This window comes from Trachurus japonicus, chromosome 19 (genome assembly GCF_045865225.1).
Source record: "Trachurus japonicus isolate A0001 chromosome 19, Traja_1.0".
Classification (NCBI taxonomy): domain Eukaryota; kingdom Metazoa; phylum Chordata; class Actinopteri; order Carangiformes; family Carangidae; genus Trachurus; species Trachurus japonicus.
In genome coordinates, this window is record NC_140925.1 from 20,598,242 (window position 1) to 20,622,643 (window position 24,402).

The 24,402-nt window shown below is 42.6% G+C and overlaps 1 protein-coding gene across 1 annotated transcript in view; it reads right to left on the reverse strand.

Annotated features, from left to right (window-relative positions):
• Positions 1 to 24,402, reverse strand: part of trrap (transformation/transcription domain-associated protein) — a 94,509-nt gene that overhangs the window by 12,746 nt on the left and 57,361 nt on the right. The window contains exons 53-66 of the mRNA XM_085761863.1: positions 22,711 to 22,998; positions 21,734 to 21,871; positions 21,416 to 21,528; positions 20,550 to 20,685; positions 18,349 to 18,540; positions 15,759 to 15,954; positions 15,003 to 15,121; positions 14,488 to 14,634; positions 12,446 to 12,546; positions 9,851 to 10,052; positions 8,183 to 8,344; positions 3,370 to 3,460; positions 2,773 to 2,978; positions 1,441 to 1,702 (exon numbers count right to left, since the gene is read on the reverse strand). Coding sequence (XP_085617989.1) covers positions 1,441 to 1,702; positions 2,773 to 2,978; positions 3,370 to 3,460; positions 8,183 to 8,344; positions 9,851 to 10,052; positions 12,446 to 12,546; positions 14,488 to 14,634; positions 15,003 to 15,121; positions 15,759 to 15,954; positions 18,349 to 18,540; positions 20,550 to 20,685; positions 21,416 to 21,528; positions 21,734 to 21,871; positions 22,711 to 22,998 — 2,353 coding nt within the window. The remainder of the gene's footprint in view (positions 1 to 1,440; positions 1,703 to 2,772; positions 2,979 to 3,369; positions 3,461 to 8,182; positions 8,345 to 9,850; positions 10,053 to 12,445; positions 12,547 to 14,487; positions 14,635 to 15,002; positions 15,122 to 15,758; positions 15,955 to 18,348; positions 18,541 to 20,549; positions 20,686 to 21,415; positions 21,529 to 21,733; positions 21,872 to 22,710; positions 22,999 to 24,402) is intronic.

Sequence of the window (24,402 nt, forward strand, 5' to 3'; positions counted from 1 at the left end):
GTCATATTTCGCAGCAAAAAGTTACACAGGAGGACTGACAGTATGTGCAGCAGCCCCCATGAAGGAAGATCAGACAATAAATGTAACCTACACGGACATAGATGTGCATCACCTGTAACAACGGCGCTGGAAAAAAAAAAAAAAAAAAAAAAGAGGACGTCGCTGCTCTCCAGCCTGTTCACCTGCAGCTCTCCTGCAGCTCCACAGAGGAGCTGTCAGAGGAGCTCTGCTGCTTGGCTGCACTTTGTATAAAAACAGTTCTACATTGGACGATCTCCAGAGCGCGATCAGCTGAGACAGAGCGCACTGATCAGCTGTCGCGGCGCACGTGTGTATTTAACGGCAAAAAAAAAAAAAAAATTGAAACCAAAAAAATTTTTTTTTTTTTGGGGCTGTGCGCCGCAAGATTCTTAATCTTATCGGTTAACGGTTAATAATCGGTTAACGAGCGTCGGTTATCGGTCAGAAAAAAAATTCAAAATGTGCATCCCTAACTCTGACACAAAAAACTCCCAAGAAATAAAGTAATTTCATTACAGTGCGTTTCAGTGGAGAGATATATAGTGTTTTACAGACTTGCTACTACTACTCAGACTAAAAACTGAACTTTTACACTTTGAGTTCTTTTGCTTATAGTTTTTGTGGAGGAAGGAGCAAAATTAAGTCTTTTGCTATTTTTCATTAAACCTTGGCAGGTTGTTAAGATCAATGCTGCACCAGCTTAGACTAGAAATGCTATGTAATGAAGACATAGAGCAGACACACACACACAAAACTATTTTTGACCAACCACTAACCCCAACCCCTGACTAAAATCAAATCATCTGTTTGGAAACCATAATTACACCGCACAACACCGATGCTCCAGCTGCTCTAAACGACAGTGCAGTCTCTCCTGACAGCACTAATATGAGCAGCACAAGTGCCCGTGCAGACACAACAAAACCAGTTCAATATATTGCTGCAGAGGCCAGTTGGGCACCTGGCTCATCATATATACTCGTGTTGACTTACAATAACAGGAGAGCTTTATTGTGTGCAGGAAGGTGGTTGATGTCTGAAGGCTTTAGGGAGTGGAGATCAGAGGAGGTGTTGCTGGTTTCACTACCTGGACATTTCTTGCACCTTGTCAGATACTCACAAAGCTGTTTTTTTTTCATTGTCTGAAAACGTATTCCTCACGGTTTTTTTTTTGTCTCTTCAAATTTAAAAGTGTTATGATGAAGTTGGAAAGATGTAATACCAGCGGTGCTGAATGTTAACACGGTTGTCAGGTTTGAAACTTAAGTGAACAAGGAACAAAGTTCAAAAAGCAAACACTGGAAACAGATGGCAGGGATTTGTCAACAACAACCTAAAAAAAAGGGCTCAAAGTTTTGTTTTTCTTTCAATCTGTTATGAATGATTCTGTTTTGTTTTAAAAAAAATAGAGCAATCAACCTGTTGTGAACTGCCCCTTCATCTTCTGGAAAACGGGGTCCTGGGCTGTGGCCTGAGCGCGGCGGGCTAGGGATTCAGAAGCAGCGCTGGAGAACATGGTGGAAACATTGGAGACGTTCTCCAAGCCGACGCCAAAGGTGCTAACCAGCTTCTTGACAAAGTTGAGCGTATGCGGCGTGATCTTGGCGTCTGACACTGCCCCACTCTTTTCAAAGGCCACTGAATAGCATTTAGCCAGGCCCTGCTGGAGCTGTCTCAGGACCTGCAGAGAGAGTTATATTAATATTAATTAACATGATCTTAATGTTATTCTGCAATCTCAGTTAGGTCACATCTTTGTCAAATGGACATAGATTAAAGCTCAAAAAGCTCATCTGACACACATCTATGCAACAAAGACACACACACACACACACACACACAGAAAAGAGAAAGGTGCAGTGGTGTGATGTCGTACAGCAACCGAAGCAGAGGAGCAGGGTGAGGTGATGATGGTGTAGCATTCCTGTGCCCCTGCTTACCCAGTGGAACGAAGCATAGAGCCTGCAGCTGCTGCTGTGCGCCTCAAACCATCACAGATAATCACACGGACACACACACACACATCAAAAAACTTCCAGCCCTAAATCCCTTGCTCCATCCCACACACTCATCGCACCCATCCATCAGCTGTCTCAGTCTTCTCTCCCCCCCCTGCTGCCTCCACCCACCCACGGACAAGTTCCCCAGTGGAGATGCCGTCCAGAATGGCTAAAACAACTGACAACACCGAGTTCAGTTTGGACTATTGCGTAAAGCCTTACTAATGCGCTGGCAGCCACATAACTTGCTAGGGCAAAAAAAGAGTACGAATTGAAAGAGTGATTGAAGTCGACAACAAAAAGGATTTGAGAAAATTCCAGCTGGGACATAATGGTTATGGGGGAAATCTAGTATCTGAAAGTACACTGGCCAATTGGCTATTCTGTCTTCAATATAATCTGTCATTAATATGGTGCCATGGCCTCTTTATGGCAACAGGTTAGTACAGTCAGCGGTGGACAAGACAAGAGATGACCTATTCACAGACAACTTCTATCACCTAAGACTTAAACAGATGTGTTGAACAACAGCAGAGACAGCATCTCCCCAACTGTGGTCATCTGCTTGACCAGGTGGCGTGATACACACATACAAGATTTGCACACCAACTTGCTTTCTCACATATGCACAGGTGCACGACGACAGTCACATCCAGCTGTATTGTTTTCTCACCATCTGATCTGTTGAAATACACAAACGCATGGCGACAAAGTCAGACACACACGCAACCAACACCTTTGTTCTTCTCACCTCTTCGTGCCAGTTCTCCCTGAACCACACCATCTGGTCCACGATGCCCTCCAGGGAAGAGAGCAGGGTGGGGTGTAACTCCCGCTGCATGTGCATGATGCGGCTGCAGCGCCACATCGGGGCAGTGGCCCGGATGGGCCCTGGGTCGGAGGCCCCCGAGTGAGGCTGTGCCCCCACTGAGCTGGGCTGCTGCTGCCCAGATGCATCTGAGGAGAAGAGTGGGTAGGAGGAGGAAAATGGCAGAGAAGGAGATGAGACAGACAGAAAAAAAGGTACACAAAGGAACCAGGAGAAAGAAGGGTTAAAAAAAAAGGATAATCAGGATTGGAGGTGCAAACAGAATGAAAACAAGCTGGCATATTCTACACTTTCTGGCAGTACAAACCATTTTGATGAACAGAAATACAGTCTAGACAGACAACACAGAAGGTTCTGTGGTCCAAAGCACACTGTATTCTATAAACAACTTTTTTTTCACCTATATGTACTTTAAAATGTAATAACTCGGCATGGTAACTGGAGAAATAATTTTAAAAAAGCTTTTAATGTTCAGAGCGTGGTTAAGAAGAAACACTGCACACAGCTATGTTTTCTTACCACTTTTGTAGCGCTCCCTCTGCTCGATCTTGAGCGTCAGGTAAAGGGTGCGGATAGGGAAGTAGACAGCCTGGGGGTACACTCGTCCCACCTACCAGATAAAAGAGGGTCACAGATTACATTTCAAAGACTCCCCCTCAGGACCACAAAGGAGGGAGAGAGAGAGAGAGAAGAGGGAGACAGAGGTGGAGAAGGAGGGGATGGAGAGAGCGAGAGGGACAGAGAGATACTGTTTGTGTCTGGGTGTCAGAGAGAGAGCGAGAGATCGTACTGATACAGCCAGAAACCTCTGCTATAACAGAGGGAGTGTTTGAAGCTTTGAGCCAGGGGAGTTATGGAAGTTAAAAACACGTCATGGCTGATTCACAAAACTGAATGTGACTGATGATGAAATTGCCCTCAAGACTTTCAAGAAAAGTCACTGACAACATTGGAAGGCTTAATGGTTGAAGTCGGGACATATGAGGTTTCAAGTTTTAAACGCATAGCAAATTCACCCCAAACTTAGTGGAGTAGGATTCCTTTGATAAGTAATGCAGCAGGTGAATTCAGTGTGTACCTTTGGTGTATAATTTATAAATCTGTCTCAGGTTACAGCTCCGTGTGAAGGTAGGACTAGTTAGCTACATGGCCTGCAGTTCACCATCCAAGATGCATCATGTTCTGAAGTCAAAAGTCCTGATTTCACTGAAAATCTGAAAATCTATTCTAAACCAAGAAATTAATTAACTTTTCAAAAGAAAATTATTTTAAAATGCACACTTGGATATTCTATTTATTTCTGTTGTTTATTCTAACTCAATTTTGAGTTGTATTTAAAATCACCAATTACTCTCATTATTGCTTCTTAATATGACAGTTTATGGAGGGTGAGTCCTCCATTAGTGAGGGATGCGCAGAACAACACTGTGCCTTTCATAAGGCAACATAGTGCTACTGTAGCTTTCCTTCATTAAAGCAGAAGTAAGCGATCCGGTCGTTTCAGCTAATGCTGCGTTCCAGGCAGGCTTTTGAAACCGTAAATTACAGCTTTAAGTCACAACTTACGACTTTGTAGCGTTCCAGGCAACCCACTCGTGTTTTTCCGACCTGTTTTACCTGTGAAACTGCACTATAACGGCCACTCGTAACTTCCAACCCGTGAACTCGTACCAGATCGAACTGGTACGACTTCACAGGTCGGAAAAACACGAGTTACGGGCTGCCTTGAACGCACCATAACAGTCCTCGTCCCGATGTCACCACATTCACGGCATCCCTTGGCTGCACACACAGCCCTGCATGCCGTTCTCTCTCCTCATTGGATAAAAACTGTAGGATACGAGAAAAGTTTTCTCCTCGGCTCAGAGCAGAGCAGAGTGACTGAGAGACCCGTGTTTCAGACCAAACACTCTATGTAAGTGATTGCTGTCGGAAGATATAACTATTTAAGACTTATATTAACACAAATATTCCGCTTACTTCTGCTTTAATCATTCATTCATTCCTGTAAGCTCAGGTGGCAGGATAGAAACAGTTTATCTAGATACACACCAATTCAGTAAAAGCAGGCAGCAAAATCTCAAACACCCCCCTTCGTTGCCACAATCCCAATTCCACACTTGTCACCAAATTAATTTTTAATTCATAGGAGGGCGCCCACTGTGACACATCGCACACAGAAAATTGCAAAGGAATGAATGAGAGAGGTAAACTAAAGTCGACATTGATGTATGTGTGTGTTTGACACTTGACTATCACCGCGACTGCACAAAGCAAACGCCTAAAGGCACGACATGAGCTGTGACAGAGCTCCCAAAATGCTATGGAGACAAGAGTAAACCCCTGGCATTTTAGCAGAGGTAAAATAAGCTCTTTCCCACAACATTTCCAAATTTGAACACATGAATGAAGAGAAATATATATACAAACATTTTTATAATTTATCTGCTTCATGTCAAGTATCTTATCTTGGAGGTTTATTTATAATGTGTGGGCTTGTCTGACCATTTACATTCCTCCTTGCCCTGGTACACCTTGTTGTGGTGATGTATTAATAATTATTAAAACGATAACTTACAATAATAATGACTGAAAATACAAAAACAATAACTAGGTTGTTAAAAACTAGAGGTGAGTTTTCCATTAGATTCTAGGTGGAAGTCATCTGTAAGCATGGCTTTAGGCCCACTGGTTATTGGGAGAAGACCAAACCACAAGGTTCTCTCAGATCTCAGAGCAAAATTTCACATGCTGCAATTACACAGCTATTTGATCCCTTCTAGGCTCTCTATACGCCTGCAGGGCAGAAAAAGATACTTCCACATCTCAACAACAAAACTGAGCTCAATACTGACTAAAGGTGGGTTGAGGATGGTGGAGGAAGAAGAGAGAAAGAAGGAGAGGGAAACAGAAGAAGCTTTTTTCCCCCCTGATATTTTAACCTAAGGCCAAAACCTTTAGGCTTTTCTTCACTCAGTCGACATTCCTCTGATATCCAGCCCAGGTCTTCAGAGGGGCTTTCAAACTGAACAAATCAAGCTTGCACAAAAACTAGCTCAGGTTTAAGGTTGTGAGAGGTGAGAATAGGTCGGCCAAAAACTAACTAGAACATACTGTTGTTCTCCTTAGAGTTGAGACGACTAAAAGAACTGTTCCAGGTCTCGAGTTCTTCAAAAGAGTCCGGTTTCTTAAATGTGAATAACTTTTATTATTACATGTTCAGTCAGTGGTGTGCTGTAAATGCAGCAGCAAGGCAGGGGAAACTGATGGGATTAACTCAGTGGTAAAGAGGCTGCTGCTGTTGAGGGTCTATGTCTGGGCAGCATGGGCCATACAAAAGGGAAGAAGGAAAATTTGTATGTAATTCACCTACATATAGATAAACATTTTACACTTTCTGTTATAGTTATAATACACATTGGCCACCAGCAAAATACTTAAACTGCTCTTCACTAGCAAAAGAAGAACCACTAAAGCCACAGCCCAAGTCATGAACCACTCAAAATAAATTAGTGTTACCTCTTTCAACTGCAAATTTGCAGTGATATATTAAGAAGCTGGGCTTATGTTTTTAAGTCAAGTGAATACTATACACACATCTCTGCTGCTTATTCAGCAACCACACATTCGCACAAAATGCATGTATCCAGTGTTCTGCAATTGTTTACACTGATATTCCTTAATCTCTCATGTTTCCAATTTTTAGGTAATGAACATACAGTAAATGTTCAGACACATGCAAAATGAAAAAAATTACACCGCCGAGATGAGAAGTGAAGGACTAGAGTCAGGAGTAACGAGAAGAGGGAGTTCTAAGTGGCAGCTAACAGCAGCATTAAAGATGAAAGAGGAAGTACAGCAGAGAGGAAGAGGAGGAACCAGAGATCAGCACGCTAATGGGAAGATAAGAAATGTCATATTTTGGCGAGGTTGAGGTGGGCTGAGGGGAAGAGGGCGAACGGTAGACAAGGAGGAGGCAGCAAGGGAGGATGGAAGTGCATGTGGGGAGGGGTGTTGAGATTCTCTGTTAACTTCTGATTCATCTTCCCGACTGCCCCCAGGCGCTCTTCTCCTCACCTTCATCAATATTTCAACATACGTTTTTTAAACATCCCGCCGCCGCAGAGAAACTCTAAATAATTCAGGGACGCGGCAGAGATAAAGCCTGCCATGCATTAAAATGTGGTTCTCTTTACATAAAAAATGGGAGGAAGAAAAGAGTGCCAACCTTTTACCCTTCAGTCATTACAGGGTGATGAGGCCGACCAAAGGAGGGTTCAGCTGGAAAAACCTCTGCATTCATATACATGCAAAAGGCAGCTGCTAGTTGAAGTGATTCAACTCTAACGCAGAGGCTGCAACCTTGTAACAACCAAATGTCCTGCTGAAGTATTCTTTAGATAGATGAACAAGGTACAAAAGTGTTTTATCCATCTAAAAAAATAATATAATCTAAAAAAAAAAAAAAAAATCCAAGACAAAACAATAAATGCAAATTATTCAACATTTTCATTTAAGATGCATCAAGATAGGTGGTTAATAGGCTTCACAGTAGACCATCTGCATGTTAAAACATGAAACAGATTGTCAAGTGATCATCACTTCATCACAGCCTTGGTCTGTCTTTTCAGGGTCCTTCTACACATGAAAACTGCATTACCCACTTGGATTTCAAAACCCTGTCTCTTCCCTCTCTTCTCCACATTTCTATCATGTGCTCTATACAATATTCCTGCTCTGCTGAGAGGATTGGTTGTTTGTTATAGGAGACTACTCTTTGAAGATCACCCTCTCCAAATTGTGCAGAAATAATACTCCATTAAGCAAAGCAAATTAGTCCTCGGTTTAATTACTAGCTCTGGTCCCGCAGTGCGGATGCGTACGATATTAACTTTATAATCATTTCTTGAACAAATAATTTAAGAACCAATTCAGCAGGGACTGGTGAAAGCCAATAAATTGCTAAAAGGGACAGTGAAAGAGTCTGAATGCTTAGTTTGGTAAATAGAAAGCAGGAGAGAGGCCACTTTGGCGTGAATGCAGTTAATTTATCTTGATTAGAAAGATGTGCTTGAGCACTAATGCTAACACACCAGCCAGATGTGAACCCCCCCTCCCCCAGAAATGGATGGAGGAAGCCAAAGAAAGCATCAATATTTGATCTGAAGGGCAGGCATCCAGACACGAAATTTAAGAACATGAAAAGTAAAAGCAAGAAGCAATTGATGACATATTCAAAATAGAAAGATTATTTGACAGAAGCTGTTTGACGGATGTTTTCATTGGAAGCTGAAACCAATGATTTTGTCTTTTTTGTTTGTTCAGGCCTCACCTGACTGATAAGGTTGAGCAGAGGTTTGCCTTCTGAGCCGACCAGGCAGGTGAGGAGCTGTGGTATCCACGCCAGCCACTGGATGGGTGGGACTCCAATGCAGTACTTGTCCACAGCATCTGCCAGGGTGTTCTTGTCATCAAAGCTGAGCAGCCACAACACCTAGAGGAAAAGACCGGTGAGAAAAGCAGGATTGGAAAAACAAAACAAAACAAATGCAAAACTATCCTGCCAAGGTAGAAATATTCCATGAATTTAACAAAAATAACTATTGTAAGACAAGAGGTAAGGACTCTGTCATTAATCAGACCATTGGTGCTTGGCTTCCCTGGCTCTCTCACAGCAGGGAGGGGACTGCAGAGGAAAGAATGAGTACACCTTCTCCCCATGATCAAAGCTGAGCTAATGTGGAGGTGATCTCTCCTCCCCTGGTGTGCCTCTGTGTGCGTCTAGATTATGATGAAGACATTAACCCCACTCAAACCCCCCAGGCTCTCTTCGGCGAGCCAACCCGGGGTACACAGATTGTGTATAATTACTGATAATGACTGGTCATCTCACTTCATCCATCAGGACTAAGCACTGCCAACCCAGCTTGGCAGCACAATACCAGAGGGGGTCAGCAGAAAAAAAAATCTAACTGGAATAGGAAGCTAGTATGAGCCATTATTAGACCAGATAATGACAGTAATGTCTGATGTTAACACAGAACATGGCAAGACCATATTTACTATTTATCCAACCTGACACACAGTAGTTGGTAGCTTTGGCGCTCTAGCTGAGTCTTTCCAATCCAACTCTCCTGTGGCTCTTTGAAAAAAAGAGACCCAGCGGGCAGTACACTGAAGTTTTCGCAAATTTCTCGTTCCCCTCCAGCCCATAAATTATAGAAAAGAGTCCAATTTTTAAAAGCCCTTTTTAAAAAGTAAAAAAAAAAATCAAGAGAGAATTTAAACTAAATTTGCAATAATTTTCTTGCATTTTGTGCTGTAATTATCCATTTAGATGTTCCTCTTTTTTCTGATATTGAGCACAACCTGACCTGAATATATTATAGCAGAGCACAGGAGCTCTCAACCTAGTATGAGCATAGAGAGGATGCTTGTTAACAACGAGTCTATGCCTTCACCTCCCCACACGGAGCTGAACTGGTAAGTAGTGTAGCGTTAGACTGTTTGCCATTAAGTCTGTTAACCCCCCCCCCACCATGTGCCAGAGGATGGCCTTCACCCCACTATTGATCTGCCATGGGAACCCATCCACATTGTATACCCCAGGACTGTAATCGATCAATCTCTGCTTGTAACTGTGGCAGCATCTGAGAGAGTGGGGGGTGGTGGAGGTGCAGTCCTCTCCTCAGCACCAATAATATATGGACTGGATAGGGTCAGGAAACAAGGGAATTAACTGTGACCCTAGCTGGGGAAAAAAAATCCCAACCGAGGCTTTATTTTTATATATAAAAAAAAACTGATTAGGTGCAGAAACAGTTGCTGACATGCTATTTTCATATGCTCTGGAGGGGGGGGGGGGGGCTTAAGGGTCCAATGAAGACAATAGATAAACAACAGTGATGTATGTTGATTCTACATTTACAAGCAGTCACTAAATTTTGCCCACAACACATACGATCCCCACAACAAGCCTCCTCCTCAGATCCCTTCTCACCTTCGCTAGGTATTTGCGGGACTTGCTTTCGTTCTGGTGGCGACAGGCGTGGAGGTAGCAGGTGATGGCAGAGACCCCCAAGTGGAGCTGGCGGTCCTTGACAAAGATGTTCTCCAGATAGTCGCCCCACATGGCCCAGGCCTTCACCAAGACATCGTGCATCTGTACGGCTGCTGAAAAGGCCTTGTTGGCCTCCTCTGACCTGGAACAAAGAAGCAGGTACAGACGGGTTAAAGTGGCGAGGGCGTGTGAGTGAAGGGAGGCAGCTGGAGGGGGAGGAGAGGGAAATGGATTGAGTGAAAGGGAGGCCAGAGGATAGAGGAGAGACACAAAATAAAGAGGGATGCTAAACAGAGGGGGGGGGGGGGGGGGGTCAGAATGAATTGAAGAGCTGGATGTAATATTTGTGTCAAGACTGGAGAGGGGGGTTGGAGGGGCAAAATAAAAAGAGAGGGATGAAGTGCAGGAAACAGATTATGATGATCATATTCTATATTATGTACTGCACATCAATAAGCGCCATATTTTATTTGCTGTAATCTTCAAGGCCTTTCCACTTGGCATTACAGAGTAAGCATTTAACCCAGCATGAATTAATGTCACCGAGGGTTCAGCTGTTTTGCAAGACTGTAATATGAGTTGAACCCAACTCTATCATACTGTGAAGATCCATTTAATACCGGGTGACATATGAGCTTAACGTCTTCGTATTTAATCAGAAATGACAGAGCCTCAGCAAGGTAAAAAATCTCAGCGCATCATCTGTATACAAATACATTGACCGTGAAGAGCATTGCAACCGCTTAGAGAAATCTGCAGCCTGATAAAACCTGAGGATCCTTGGGATTTTTTTTATCCTGCTAGTGCAATCTAGCAGTCACACTTAAAAGTATTCAATTTGGACACCGTTAAGTAGCAGGTAAGGGAACAGGCAGGTGAAATCTGGCATGAGACCCAAGTTTTGACTGCACCAGTTATGCTGACAGGGAAATATATTCTGACTCATCAGCTGTTTTCACCACGCCAAGCAGTTTCTAACCGCTCGCTGGCACCCACTCTGAATAATCTTCACACACCTTTCAGCCTTTGATTAATAAATAAGATGCAAGAGGCACCTCGAGACGCACTGCCTCGCAGTCAAAACAAGGAGACAGGCCTGTCAATGGAAAAGCCTTCCTGAACTACAGTTGGTAAATGGACCTCCATTTTTAGGAGCGCTTCCAGAACTACTCTCCCACTTACTTACTTATAGTGAAATGGTCTCCCAAGCCAATCAATTAAAATGTGTTATTATAAAAGGCATTTTGGCATGTGATTAAGAAATGGGAGCTTGATTGCTATGGGAGTCAGAGCCGAAGACCCTCCAGTAATACTTAATGGGGTTGCCACAGTCACTTTGCCAGTGTTAAAGTACATTAACAGTTTCTACTACCCGGCTCAACAGGAGCGCAGGCACCCAACAGACTGTCAAATCTCTGACACCCGTTTAATTGAATGATCCCAAAATCCTGTGTGCATGTGGATGCACATGCACACACTCGCGCATTGCACAAGCACACATTGCACATGACGACTCCTTCTCAACCCCTAACCCCCACTCTGCTGTTAATTCTCCCCCAGTGTAGGGGAAACTTAATGATTGCAATAAACCCTGCTGAGGTGGAGGCAAGTTCTGCTGATCCCATAGATTCCTGCAAATTGCCTCGAGTTAATTATTGAGCTGCATATACATTTATTAAGCCTTCCTCAATTTGTCTTTCACCCCTCAGGATGCCATGTCACGTCAAAGATGATGGGTGAAAAGGGGGGTTGCTGAAGGGGAGGGGCTGTTAAAAAGAGCGCTGCTGTGGGGTGTGAACAGCCCAGCAGCATGGAGGGAGCAGTCTAATGCTCCACAGGCAACTCCTGTAGCCAAAAACACATTACTGAGACTGTCACAAGCTGATGACACAGATGTGCATCAACATCAAAGCCACGTCATGGGGGATACCTAGTAACATAATCTCAGAGATGCGTCAGTGAGAAGAGCTTATTAAATACGAATTCCTTGTCCTCGCAGGAGAAAAAAACCACTGACACAGTTTTAGGACAATGCGATAACGAACAAAGGGAAGACATTGACAGAGGGAATTGCTTTACATTGTCAGAAACATAAAAGGTGAAAGAAGCTAATCTAAAGTTGGCCATACAGTGACAGGGCCTGTGTTAAGGTGGAGCAGTACTCAGAAACCCCTGTTACACAGAAATCTGACTGTACTGCTGTTAAAAAGCAGCCTTTGTTACGGTGCCTTTGTTTAGACTGAACCAAACAAGCCGGCGTAACGCTGCCCCGCGTCTGGAATGCAGGTGTGACGGGGAGCACTACGGAGCTGGGCGTCCTGTCTAGCCGTGAAAGCTCTCTTTCACACAGACGTTGGTCCGGCTCCGCGACTACCTCCGCTGCCAACATAGAGGCGGAACAAATGCCCCCCCACTTCTGTGTTTGTACCGTTTTATACTGAACAGCGAGGGGGAATAATAGCACAACATTCCCACCCTGAGCAGCCGCTGTAAAAGCAGCTAAAGACAGACCAGCTGGAGCTCTACTGGACGTACTTGTTGATTTGAGCCAGGAACATGCCCTTCAGAGCGTAGAACTCCGCCGTCATCTCCTTGGTGAAGTACTTCAGGTTGGTGGACTCTATCACCTCCAAACCCTGACAGATAGAGACATATAGAGATTTCACTTCAAACAAAACTGCAGTAAAGGAGATTTGCATTAGAGTGGAACGGAACCCCGGCATTTTGTTTAAGAAGGAGCCATAATTACAGGTGAAAAACAAACAAACTGCAAGGTGTTCATTAAGAAGTAAGAAAAGAGGTGTTAAGGGAACTAAACTTCCATTATGGCGAGCCTCTGATTAGGTGTCCCCTATGTACCGCTGTGACAAACGATGTGTAGCAGGAGAGAGAGACGGAGAGCACCAGAGGATATGAGATAGAAGCGAGAATGAGAGAGAGAGAGAGGAGTGTCTACTGGCACTTTTAATGACTTGTGGTGTGCTGGACTGCTTCTATTAATCAGAGTACTCCATGGGCTTAAGAGCAAGCTCCTGAGTTACACTCTCTTATAAGTCTCCCTGCTATAACTTGTCACCTAGAGCCACCCTTAACACTTCTTGCTCTTACTACTTTTCCCACTCAAAGTATCGCTAACTATGCTTCCAGCTACTGCCAGCAGAAATCCACCCAAGTGCTTAAATGAGACTACATGCATCAAATGTGTTCTTCAGTAGAGATGGGCTCGTTTCAAATTTGGAGCATTCATTACCACGGTCCAAATCTCCTGCAGCTGTGCTAAATTATGGTGCAGATGTTGCATGGGTACGATATATTTATCATGTTTTGATCACACATAATTGGATTGTACAAGCAAAAATGATTTTTGCTCTTTCTGCAGAGTGACTTTGCCAATAAAATATTTCTAGAGTTACTTGAATAAGCTGAAATGAAAATGGTGAAAATATAAAAATGTGTGTATTTGATTGATATTATTTGAAAGATTTTTAACAGGACAAAAAGACTAAATTTATGTGTGTAATATATTACACATTGTGGGGAGAGTCTTCATAAATAATCCTGGAATAAATATACTGAATACATTAATCTAGTGCAAGTATTTCTCTAGGATAATACCACATTGAAAGACTTCAACACTATTAAGTTACAATATCTGAAGTTTTCTTCAGTAAAACATCAAAGAAATGGGAGCAGAATAAGTCATGTAAGTTTATGGTTGCGTATCTATATTTCAGGGATGCAAACGGGTCAGGACCAAAAAAGAGAGGAATTTCCGGGGGGGGCGCTCACCATTAACAAATAAGTACATTACAATATCACGGAAAAGTCAATTTCCAGTAGTTCAACCCCAAGTAAGTATTGAGTGCATATAGATGGACATACTTTTCAGAAGGCCAACATTTCTATATTAAAATGCTTTTAAAAAAAATCCTTTGCAATATTTCCATTTTGGAGATACTTATTTTTAGGTCTTCACTGAATGTTAGTCATAATTATTACTATTAAAATAAACTGAATAAATAAAGACATGGGATGTTTCATTCAGCGTGTAATGGACATATAGCCCTATATAATGTGTTAGTTTCACTTTAATTGAACACATTCTACATCGCGGAGGCGACGTCTTTAGGGCTTCCTTCACCTCTGAAACGGGGCATGTCCGGTGCACAGCTCCACGGACATGCACCGTTAATATAATACATCCATGACACGCACGGGGGAAAAAACAGCGTCGCCGTCGCACCGACTGCACGCGGATACGCGCCGCTTAATGAGCGCGCATGTCGCGCGTCTACGTTTGAGGTCGGCTGTTATCAGTATAATCAGAGACAACCATGAATGAGTTTGCCTCAGTTTCACGTGATTGTCACTGTCAGCCTGTTAGAAAAACATTTTACTGACCCCAGCTGAGACGCTGAGACCCCCCCCCTCTCAAAAACAAAAACTCTTCGGATCTGAACGATTCACACAAGTCACCTAATTGGTCATGAAAAAAGCGAGTTTCGCTTTTCGGCGCGCTGTTTGCATCCCTGATATTTGATGAACAGTAACTGAGAGATGGTCACACCCCATCTTACCTGCATGCATTCATTCTTGCCCATGACGCCAGCCAGCTGTAGATAACATTTGACCTGCTGTCTGATCTTCTGGAAGCAGTCAACAATGGGCACAGTGGGGATGGTGTGGATTCGACTCAGGATGTCCAAAGCCACATTGACCAGACCCTACGGAGACAATAGTGTGATGTCATTTTGCAAATACATTCAAAATTTTTAGAGAACTTAGACTGTTGATACAAATCATGAGTGAGATTGACTGATCCATGGTCTCTCTCTACCAATAATTACTGGCGTTTAAGGTGGTGTGCCTTATATCAGTCTCAAATACTTTGTAAAAGCTCCACATGGCAGGTTCTAACAACAGGTGAACAGTTTTACGGTGATGGTTGACTATAAATAGAAATTGCAATGACCCAATCATATGTTTTTAATGAAAAACTGGCTGACGATGATCAGTGGGTGATCAATCTGGGCATCCCTATTGAGAAAGACAAAGGTTAAACATGTACAACAACAGCAAAGTGAACCATTACCTGTTTGCGTCCTATCTTGCCGTATTGAATGATAGCAGAAGCCGATGCATGAACTCCTAACATGGCATTGTTGTTGTTTGGATCGTGCTGTGTGTTTGTCTCGTACGCTGTCACAATGGCTGTGGAGAGGAACAATACAATCACAAACATGGCATTGTCATGGTTAAAAAAAAAAAAGCAAGAAGAAATGAACTTAGAGCAACGTGAACCCTGGGAATATTCTAGCTCTCTGAAAACGCTGCTGTCACAACACAGAGGGCACTGGGGACACCGAATGTATTGAACATGAACAGTAAATGGGCCATGGCGATGAATTTCATCAGGAATATTTCATTTCACTTTAACATGAGTTTGAAGGCTGTCACGTATAAATGAAGTGGATTTCATTGGCATGGTGCTGCAGAACCAGTGCTATTATTTCAGCTCCTCACAGAGCAAGTTGGAGTTTAAGTTGCTTGAGACATCACATTTTGCAGTGGCTGCCTCTCTGAATGGTTTCAAAGTCACTGCGGGAGAGAGCTGGGGCACTGAGTAAGGTAAATACAGTATGTGTGTGTTACGTCCTGCAGTAAGACAGAGTGCTTTAACAAGCTGACATTTGGAGATGCACAGAGACCCTGAGGTGCTTCTGCACTTTGTTGCCTTTTAAAGAAGACCCCTTTCTGTTAAACATAAGCAGCAAAAAGAGAGGAGGTCTGCATGAGAGCAGCTAACACATAAAAAAATAAATAAAAATCACTTGTGTGTGTGTCCTACCTTGGTAGTGGTGCTGCCGCCACATGAAGATGCTGCTCCAGTGGGACAGGTCATCTGAAACAATGGGCAGTCGGTTCCTCCAGGTTTTCACCACAGTCTTCATGTCGTGCAGGCTGGTGTTGCGGCCCAGGTTAGCTGGCTGAAGCCCTGCATTAATCTGGGCCGCCTCTTGCAGCTCAATTATCTGCTGTGCTGCCTGGAGAGAAATCATAGGGTTAAACCTGAGCCCTCATACGACATCACTTTGACCACACTTCACTCCTTTGACTCTTAACTTTTAACGGCGCATGCCAGATGGCAAATCTGGAGCCACGGCAACTGGTAAATGCTTTTTCGTGATTGCAATGGCTACCTTTTTTGTTTACAAGTAAAATTCTGTGTTTCCAGGCCTGCTCCACAGTCTACTTCAAAGCTTTGGTCCAGACAGTGGACCAGCTGCGCTTAATCTTGTTAATATTTTGTCCACACATCTAAACAAATGTACGCTCCAAGCCAAATTTCCTGCTTGCTTTGCACGGCATTAGACAGCATTGTGTCCATCTGCTGTCCATTCGCAACGGGTCACTTATTTGTAGTTTATGAAATCTCTTTTTCTTTCATGTTCTTTGAATGCTTTAGAATGAAACACAGGTCTTTTGTATTTCTGCCTCATCTTACTCCCAATATATTTTTTTTTCTTTGGTGTTTGATGTCCAGCACAACACCACAGAATATGCCTAAAAATATCTGAATGAATCTGAGGCAAAAGAAAGGTAAAGGAGCATGATAAGAAATAGTAAGATAAGGTGATACCATGGTTAGAAAGCGAGGTGGATGTGGGATATGGGCTGTTCGGAGATCAGGGTTTAAGTGGATAGATGGTGTGGGAGATGTGGTGATATAGATGAAAGAAACCAGAAAAAAAGGTGACAGAAAGACAGAAAAAGAGGGTTCATGAAGCTGCTGCAAAATAAAAGAAAAACTGAAACTCAACACATGGACAGTCAAAAAACATAGAAGTCAAGTAGAAGATGGAGTTAAATTATAAGAAAATACTGTGTGGGTATTGACAGATAAGAAGAAAGAAGACAATGTTAGGGTTTGCCCTCCTCTAGGTCACCAGCTTAAGACTCGTTCTCAACAATCCCATGGACTGAATGCCTCCAAAATGAGATGGATCAAAGCAACCGAAAACCTCTGAGGGCAGCTGAGCTCAGGATCTAAAACACAGCTGCGAAAAAAAGCGATGCTTTCTCTAAGCATCTTGCTGCAAATTAGCACACTTACTGTTTATTAATGACCCAAGGTAATTTGTATCTCCCCTTTCTAATCAATTAGTAGACTTGGGACTGCCCAAAGCACATGTGAACAAAAACATTTTCTTTGGTATCAGAAATGCAGTCCAAGAATATATTTTTACACCACCAAAATAATTTTGCAGGGAAAATCATAATAATTTCCTACAGCGCTTCAATAACTCGAATATGGCACAGAAAAGACAAGGAGATGGGAAAATGATAAGCGAGGGCTTTCTATCTCATTCCATGAAAAGAAGCCTCATTGATTGGCCCAAAGCTGCTTTGTGAACATATGATCAATCATTCCATTATAACTACTCATCAGTCAATATTAATGCCAACTCTCGTAATCAATACGGTGGGTGATAATCCATTGATCGTCAGTTAGTGCTGACAGCTGAGATTTGATGATAACTTGATTCAAATGGTATTTGAACCTTACTGTATTTGTGGAGCCCAGGCTTCTCATTCTCCAAGGCTCATGGAGTCGTGAATGTGAGATATAGAGTTGGGGATGGAGATTTACAACAAGCCGCTTGGCTGGGTAGAGGAATAAATAGCTTGTTTTCTCTCGGCTAGGGTAAATAATTGGACTGCACATATGCGAACGTGCGCATACCCAAATACACACACACAATAACAAAGAGTGTAGTCACCCAATTCAAATACCCATTTTGAAAAGATAAATGTAGTGAATCATAGCTGTACTGAAGACTTACCCCCCCCTCCAAAATCAAATCTCCCAAAACAAAATAAATTAGGCAATACAATATTTTTCACAATTATCTGTTAATATCAGCTGATGGCCCATTTCTAACCTTCATTCAGACCGTCCCATTCATCATGTAAATGTAATTCTGCTGCAGGTATTTAATCAAATGGTATCTGATGGCAGGGAAGTAATTACAGCCATTCTAAACTAACTCCCTTTCTTCCCTCCTCTTCTTCCCTCTCCCTTTCTCCCCATGTCCCCCCTTTCTGCTCTCTTTCCACCTTTTTTCAATTTTCATCGCCTTATCCCTTATTTTCTCATTCTCCTTTTTCATCTTTGCCCCTGTCTATTGTAATCTCCCATGATTTTTTTTTAATCATCTATCTCAATTTTACAAAATGGAGTGAGAGACGGAGATAGAGGCCGTTATCAGTGTTACTCAACAACGCAACGTCTCAGGGCTACGGATGATCTCTCAACATGCATCTCTTCAAGTGCTTATCACAATATAAATGACTTACCGTCACTACTCTCTTCCTGTGTTAGTGACTGCCACGCCACTCTGAATGGAAAAACTACTTTATGCTTCCGATATACTGACCTGAAGCAGCGGCGTGTGCACATGAGAAACGATGTGCGGCAGCCTCCTCCACTCCCGGATGGCCAGGCTGGAGGCCATCTCCACCAGCCGCTCTATGAAAGTCAGCTGCTGCTCCTCTGGGTGGCAAATGGCCAGGTAGCCGCGGTGCATGTTCACCTTCCAAGCCATCTCCTTGGGGCAGCTCAGCTCCACCTAGGAATTCAAGAAGAAGTTACTTTCCATATCTACACACAAATCTATAGCAGCAAATGTTTTTCCTCAGAGAATAACAGACAGACAATGAGTAATCTTTTCTTTTTTTTATGTTGCGCTATCAACATAATTTATAAACCTTGATATATAACTACAGTAAGAAAAGATGAGTTATAGTACAAAGCTCAGCCTTACAATGGCAGTAGTCTTAATGGTTGTGTACAACTGTCTCATACAAGATGATCCATGTCTCTTTACTTTTTTCCCCATCAGTCTTTAATATTCTACCATCTGCCAAAACTAAAATTAAACGTGTGGTTCACTTGACTGCTCTTAATGTTGCCAAGTAATCCTACAATTTTCTTGTAAAATCCATACCAATAGCATCACAGGTGAGAAGGATCACTTTGATGAATCTCACTGAAGGTAATAATAGAGACTGTTTTTATTTCTTAGGTTCTCTGCAGTGTCCTTGTTGACAAAACAATGTTATTGTCTGACTGTAGTGTGTGAATAGCTGACTGACTAACTGACAAAAGCTGTTTGTCGCAGCCAAATAAAGAATGGAGATTGGAAGCACATACAGGATCTATGCCCTCAGTTAATGTATGTCACATGCTGTTTTTCTGTGCGCACTTCACAGCGATGTGAGGGCTTATGACACTTTGCTTGCATAATTTAGTACTTGTATAAACAATGCAGATTCATTTTCTCAATGGTTTCAGCAGGAGTTTTGTACTAATGCCTATTCAACCTGATGAGCCTGACACAGACGGAGGGAAGAGGGAAAAAGGCTCTGCTATCGATTAAAACGCTGAGTGCATTAACACCAAACAAACAACAGCCCCGGGGAGGCTGCGACGTCAAACGTGTGGTCCGCTGTGGGGTGATTATAAGTGAACGAGAGGTAGACGGAATTAAAACCAACAGGAGGACGAGTGAAAAGAGAAAGAGAGTGAGAAAAGCGCAGTTGTGTATTTGTGTAAGCTCTTCCGATGTTGGAGAAAATTACAGTGATCGGTCAAGCGCACTTATCAGGGGTGACGCTTGATGAATATCCTGGAGACAGGCCCGCCCTTATCAAGAGCCAGCTGTAATTGAAAGCAGGGATATTTGGACTTTGGCTCTGAGCTGGTGAGCTTTGGGCAGGCAGGTAACTGAAAGCCTTGCTCCTCTCCTCCGCCATAAAACAAATCACCCTGCAGCAGATGCCAGGGTAATTATTCACACACGCAGCTGTCGTAAATATTAGCTGCTAGAGCCGGAGCTACGGAGCGAGGGATGAAGAGATGGAGGTGGAAGTGAGAGTGGAGAGGGTGGAATTAACAAAGAGACGACCACGTGGAGAGAAGGTGGGGGGGAAGTGAGAGACAAAGGAAAGAGAAATGGGTACACAGAGGAAGGAAGGAATGAAACAAGGAGGAGGGGATATAGCGGAGTTGGTGCTGCCATCCAGACAATTTAATTAGGTGTCACCTTAGGACAGAGCGGCTCAATGGATTGGTTCCAAGTCTCCTTGAAAGAGCAAAGCAGGAGTATTTGTTATATGTCCGGTACTATCACGCGCTCGCCACCCGTCCACACTTTGTTTTAGGAAACACGAGGCCAATAAATTAACGGACCAAACAGCTGAACTGCATTTCCACAGCTTTACGGCCAGCTCTCATTCTCCCCAGGGGTGTGGGGCTGTGTGTGTTTTGTGTGTGTGTGTGGGGACTGGACGGTTTCAATATCAAGTTTCTATATTTCACGCTGACATGAGGCCTGGGCTTAATATACAGCACTGTACCAGAAAATGGGAATAACATGAAAAAAAGAGGACGACAGAGTCTCTAGTTCACAGGGTACAAACCTACAGGCTCCAGTGTGTCTGTGATTGTGTTAGTGAGAACCTGTGGTCACCTTTTGGGAGACAGTGAGAGCGCAACCATGTATAAGAGGGTGTTTGTTTATGTGAGCTGAAATCTATACATGCACACGTTCACACGATGCAACCATGCACTCCTCACCTGTACCAGAGCCTCCTTCATGGCAGCCCAGTTGGAAACCCTCCAAGCACACTCCAGTACCAGATAAGGGTTCGAGTGACCTTTGGATTGGCCGTACTCTGTCAATGGTTCCCACTGGTTCAACTCCTTAGAACAGCTGGATGTGAAGACACAAAGTGGGATGAAAAATTTAGGCAATGGAGATAAAGCAGTTAAATATTTGTGATAAAATATATCCTTTCGTATTTGTCTAATTCAGTGTGTCACTTGAAGCCACCACTGTGGGAGGCTGACTAAAAATTCACTGTTTATCATTCTGACTTTAGAGAAAGAAGAAGGAGAAAAAAAAAAGCCTTCTGGGTTTTCCACATTTGCATGGACCCCCTGAGTTTTCCCAGCCTCACCCATAGTGTTTGTGTGTCTCATTTTAATTTTATGAAAGATTTGCATCCTAGGCTGTGGCAAGTTGGTAAGAAGCCACTTCATTTAGACTGATCACAAAAGGAATGGATTTGATGCAGATTTCCCTGCTGACAGAGACATATTATCCCAGTAACAGCGCCTGTGACACATCCGTATATAAACAAAATTGTGTTACAGGCTGCAAAGAAAAAAGGTGACAAGGACTTGTTTATAGTGGAAAAATATAGATGTAAGGCAATTCTGTTTGTTTATTATATTCTTCAAATATTTTGGTTACTAGATTGCCCTGCTGTATAAATCATTCTGTGGTGAACAGAACGAATAAATGTTCAATATTGCCCAGTCTATATAAAGGTATTAAAGTTAAAATCCACTGTGGTTTTGTTCTCTGGTGGTTTTCACTTGATGTGTAAGACAGAGAGCCCTCAGGGATAACAGCATCTTTTCTGTTCCAGAAGTCTTACCGTATCCAGTGGTCCTCCCAGAGCTGGTACTCAGGGAAGATGGCAGGGGAGACGTTACTCCTCTCATGCTCTTTTCTAGCCTTCTCCATCGCTTTCTCGTAGCTTTCCTGGGCCTGAGTAAACACAGAGTAAAAGTTTTAGCAGTTTTCTAGGAAAATAAACTAAACAGTGCAACATGCCTTCATGATGCAACTTGGTGTAAATACAGAATATTAGAAACACATGAATCGCAATTTAACATCAACCCAAACTACAGCCTCCTAAATAATCATGGTGGTGTGTACTTGGCTTGCAGGAGTCAAAGAAACTTTCTCTAACCTGTTCAAAGAAGCCGTGCTGTTCGTAGGCGATGGCAGTGGCCGTCTCAGGAATCTTGCACCTCTTCTGCCACAGACCTGCCCACATGTCCTCCTCCTGGAGCAGAGAGTAAAGCTCCGCGAGGGAGTCCAAAATCTCCTGTAGTAAAATAGAACAAAAATGTGGATGGCAGCAGAGCAAATTGGAAAATCTGCAGAGAGGAAACTGTGAATTAATTGGGCAGCTTTGTTAATGAACCTAGTTCAGGATAAGAGAAACATGAAGCTGTAACAGACACAAGCTAAATTATATCTCCAGACCTTCCACAGCGGGAGAAAATGATGAATAAAAAGAACATCCACACTTCTGCAATATAATAAACTCTATTAACCTTAATGTTAACAACTGCCGAGTAATTCATGTATGTACAAAATGGTCGAGGCAGTGAGTTAAATTATTAGGTTGATATTGGACTTCAGTAAAATACTTAATCTCAGAAATGAATATAGCTTTAATAATTACATTTATTCCAATGTAGTTTCACCTACAAACACCTCTGAAAAATAATATGTCGCATTTCAGAGGTTAACCCATCAATTAGATTACAGTAGATGAATTAGATGAATTTATTTGTCCTTTTCAAGGAAAATTGTTTTCACTATTGCGTACAAAACGGCCTCGAGAAGTGCAAATTACATTCATTTACATACATTCCCACATTTCATACACCACAAATACATAGAGACATAAGAACATAAGACATAAGACCCCGCACCCCACATTTACATGTACATTCCCCATGGTTATGTTCTTTTCATTGTCTTATTTAGTTCAGCTATGGCAGATGGGATGAAGCTCAAGACAAACATTATATATGACTTATCAGATTTATTGTATAGCATGAGAATGATCAATAGACAGTAAATAATAGTGCAAACTACATAAAGAATATAATCTATCAAATCAGTGGATACTTTAAAAGGTTACAGGTGCATTACCTGCTGAGGTGGTGTGATGCTCTCCTGCTCATAGAACTCGGTGCTCTGCTTGGGTTTGCTGTGCAGGCTGAGGCCCTTTTCAAAGGCCTGCTGCTCCAGCATTAGAGTGGAGCGCAGCCAGAGGTTGTGTGTCTTGCCCAAGTACTTCAGCACACAGGGGCGGATGGGAATAGGGGGCACACACTGAGACATGGCCTCCACAAAGCAGTTCAGAGCGCTGGGCTGGCAGTCCCGCTGGGCCTGGTGGCTGCCACTGCACAGGAATGGACTCATTTCTCCTGACAAAGCCTGAAGAGGCGAGAGAGAGAGAGGGGGAGTTAATCAACTACACAGTTTCACTTGAGCAGCAATACACTGACACAGCATATTGATAAAAGTATTCTGTTGCATGTACACCATGCAACGTGATACTATTTTCCAGTAATAGAGAGTTGTTAAAAAGTTTTTTTTTTTTAATGCAAGAGAAAATAGGTAAGAAGACTGGAAACGACAAATTTTATGCAACCTTCCTGTGTACTGAAATGAAAACAAACATGTTCAACAAGTCACTACTGATGCATTAGTTTCCTGTACGGGTAAGCAACATGTAGTTTGTATATAAATATTTACAGTAGATGTAAATAATACAATAAAAATATTAGTAGTGTCACAGTGACTTTACGTGTGTTTCCCACTTTGCTGAGTTCTATTCGGATGGCTCCCTGTTTTACTATCAATCTATTCACCTATTTCACACTTTTACTTGAGGCAATGAAAGAAAAAAAAACACAGAAGAAAATACATGATTTTCTTGTTGAACTGAACTGCACAGAGCTACACTGTATAATCACAAACCTCTCACAACGCCTACATTTCGATAGAATAGACTTTGAGCGTGACCAGGGGGTGAGTGCACCAATAATCATGACTGACACACACTCAGAAATAAATGATGTATTGGTAATGGATATAATTTTCACTGACTGTTGACAGGCTGGAATAATTAATGCTTTGACGGTCACTTTAATTAGGCTGGTAGTGGAGAAGGCCAATATGTCAAATTCCTCCCTATGAAAAATATGCTTTTCTATCATTCCAATGAAATAATAAGCCCAGACATATAATCGGCGAGCGTGAGTAATCAGTCTATTTTTACCGTAAACTGATATGGTGTAATGGTGGCGTGAAATGCAGAGCTGAGGCACGCATCAGAATAAACGCGTGCCCTATCTGTCACTTAATGTCTGTCACTGGGGGGAAATATTATTCTGAAACCATCTTTTCTCCTCGCTGCATCTTTCAGCTGTTTAAGAGGTCAATCACTTAAAATCAAGGCCTTTTCAATGAGTCTCAAAATACTCTACGCGCATCTCATTCGTTAAACTCATTACAGCTTTCCTCCCTCAGCTTTCTCATTTCCGTATTTAGCAAGAACGAATCTGTCCTCATTAAGTGGAAGTACACACTTTGAGACAGAAAGGGGCGAGCCGAGCTCACGGTTCCTGACGGCTTGTTAATGTCGTTGTTAAAATATCTAAAAGGATATACAAGAACTAGGTGTGTGCATAAAGGATTGTTTTCAAATAAGCACGTTTCGGGTCAAAATTACTTAGAAAAAAAAAACATGTCTGTGTTTATGATTTCTATTTGGCCTTTTTTGTTTGTCAACCAATCAACCTTGCTCGTTGACACAGGAAGCATACTAAAACATGC